Source organism: Sinocyclocheilus grahami, unplaced genomic scaffold (genome assembly GCF_001515645.1).
Source record: "Sinocyclocheilus grahami isolate Dianchi unplaced genomic scaffold, SAMN03320097.WGS_v1.1 scaffold357.1, whole genome shotgun sequence".
NCBI lineage: Eukaryota > Metazoa > Chordata > Actinopteri > Cypriniformes > Cyprinidae > Sinocyclocheilus > Sinocyclocheilus grahami.
Genome location: NW_015505536.1, coordinates 180560 through 183473, shown reverse-complemented (window position 1 = coordinate 183473; position 2914 = coordinate 180560). Strand labels below are relative to the sequence as shown.

The window sequence follows — 2914 nt, the reverse complement described above, 5'->3', positions numbered from 1 at the left end:
ATATGATATAAATCACTATATATATATATATATATATATATATATATATATATATATATATAATTTTGAAGTGGAAACATACATGTATCTAATACATGTGTACATGAATTATTATAATTATTATTACTAATAATTAATATTTAATAAAATGAGGACAATATAATTAAAATGTATTTAAAAATAGTTACAAAATAGTTTTTTTTCTTCTTCTTTGGAATACAAAAATCTACATTTATGCATTTCTGAGCTGCTCTTTTCTATTATAAAATCATATCCAATATAATCATGTAGGGATTCTTACATTAGTCTATACGACTTGTGGGCCATATTGTTTTCTAAAGTCAAGCGAGTTTGTAATGACATGAGGGTGATTAAATCACAGAATTATGTATAATAACTTTTTTTTAAGTGATTCAACATGCAGATCAATATTGAGTCAATTTTAGGAAGCATAATAGTCAAAAGAAGCTTATAACTGTACCTTTTAGTCTTCGGTTTATTTTCCATGAGCTGCATTTTGGCACACGTTTGTCTCATGGTCTCTTCTGAACGCTTTAACATGGTCATGTTCACACCCAACACCATAATTACACACACGAGACACAACAGTAACCAGGAACTTGGACACGCTTCAGTAACTGGTCAAGGTGACGTTTGACAGCAGCCTTCCCACTGCCAACAGCTGATACCTGAACAAAACTTACCAAAAACATTACTGTATATAGCTGCTCTTAATGTATGTAATGCATTTTATTTCTTCTGCAGAGTGTGAGGAGAAACATCTAAGGCAAAGAGAACTCCATTAAACTTTTTAGCTTTGAAATGGTAGTATTTGAAATCGTCCTCTGGCAGTTTCTCTTTAGTCACGCTGAAGTCAAGTGCTTGAAGATACTGAAAGGAACAGATAGAAGCATGACGAGTGGAAGGAAACTGCGGGCTTCCCTGAGGCTGTTTGATCCATCTGGTCACTCAGGCATGCATGTACTTCCCTTCTCCAAGTCTCCATGAGGAAAGCCCAGAGCAGAGCTGCTTTCTGCCAGCGAAGGCTCAGATGCTTGAGTCAGGGAACAGCTGCTGCTGATGGCAGCGAAAAATGAAAGCGGCGTGGAATAGAATTAATTTGCTTTTACAGTCGTTGCACACTTACTTACAAACCAAATAGTAAATGAATATTGCTGTGGAGACACTGACATATGTGTTTCTGCCAGAGACAATAGTGATTATGTCTGCGGGTGTGCAGAGTACATTTGGTAAAAGTGTTGCGTCTTGGATTGGGACAAGTCTGGGCTTGGTTTTCATTTTTCCATTCCAGGCTTCTGGAGTATTCATGTCCACATTAATGGACTTCAGTGGTCCAGGGAGAAATCTGATGGAGAAACTGAATGGACTTGGAAAAACTGTCAGATATCAATTATCTCTCAAAATGATCTTTCACAGGCGCTTAATGGGTGAGTTTTTCCTAAGCCAAGCAAAAGTAGTGCTAAGTTGGCCAAATTCACAAATTCATCAACTTCAAGGTACAGCTAATGCTTTTGATTCACCAAAAAGAATCTGTTCATAAGAGTCTTTTGTGTGTGAATCAGGTTACGTTGTTTGCACTGTTTTGAATCACTAAAAAGAATCTGTTCATAATAGTCATTAATTTGTGAATCAGGCTACACTGTTTGCACTGTATGCTTTGATTCACTAATAATAACACGTTCATAAGTCATTTGTGTGTTAATTGGGCTTTATTGGTTGTGCTGTATGCTTTTGATTTCACTAAAAAGAACCTGTTCATGAGAGTCATTAATTTGTGAATCAGGCTACATTGTTTGCACTGTATGCTTTTGATTCACTAAAAATAACCTATTCATAAGTCATTTGTTTGTGAATCAGGCTATATTGTTTGCGCTGTATGCTTTTGATTTCACTAAAAATAACCTGTTCATGAGTCATCTGTTTGTGAATTGTACTACATAGGATGCGCTTTGTTTTCGTATCACTAAAAAGAACTAGTTAATACAAGCAATTTATTTGTGAATCAGGCTACACTTGTGCTGTATGTATTTCATTCACTAAAAAGAACCTGTTGCAAGAGTCATTTGTTTGTGATTGTATTATATGTTTTTAACTTACAAAAAGAACCGGTTTGAAGACACCAGAATTAACCCTAAAGCACACCATATATTTCACATTTAATCAACTCCTCTAATAAATGAAGTAATAATTTTATGGCACAGAGTTATTTAAAGAGCTCTTTAATGTTTCATGTGATCAAGCTGTGATGGTAACCCAGTTTAGGATCCAACATACCGAACGGTTTGCTTATTTTCCCTTGAGAGAGAATAAAAACACACACCACAAGACTTTTCAATCATCTTTTCAATAATTTTCTTTACAGCTATTCCAAGAATACATAGATAAATCCTAGACATTAAATTCACTACCGTACTGTAAAAACATAGCTTTAAATCAGGTTGCAATTTATTACATTTTCTGATATTAGTGCACGGCTTTCAAAATCAAAACAATACACTCATTTCATATTCAAAGGCAACAGGTAAATTCTTTTGATTTATGCACTATAATAACATGTAAACAATTCTGGAATGTCAGCATCTTCTTCAATATATGATTTTTGCATAAAGATGCAGCTTCAGTAACCTGAATGGAATAGCACAAAGATGAATTCAGTCCAGTGCAAGAAATGCATTCATTCAGAGTGCATTTATATTTATTTATACACTAATCGAATGGTTTTTGCAGCGAGGCAGCTCTGATAAGAGGTAAACCGCATTTGCATTGATCTGCAAAAGGACAGGACATATGAATCGCAAACATCACATGGATAAAATCCTCACTAGAAAGGTCAGATGATGCAATAAAGCCATAATGTGTGCATCTTCATTTTCCAGGAATTGCATTCTTTTGC

At 34.7% G+C, this 2914-nt stretch overlaps 1 protein-coding gene across 1 annotated transcript in view; it reads right to left on the bottom strand.

The window, feature by feature from the left end:
• Positions 1-567, bottom strand: part of LOC107548890 (uncharacterized) — a 13682-nt gene extending 13115 nt beyond the window's left edge. Inside the window, exon 1 of the mRNA XM_016229746.1 lies at positions 482-567. Coding sequence (XP_016085232.1) covers positions 482-567 — 86 coding nt within the window. The remainder of the gene's footprint in view (positions 1-481) is intronic.
• Positions 568-2914: the final 2347 nt, after the last annotated feature.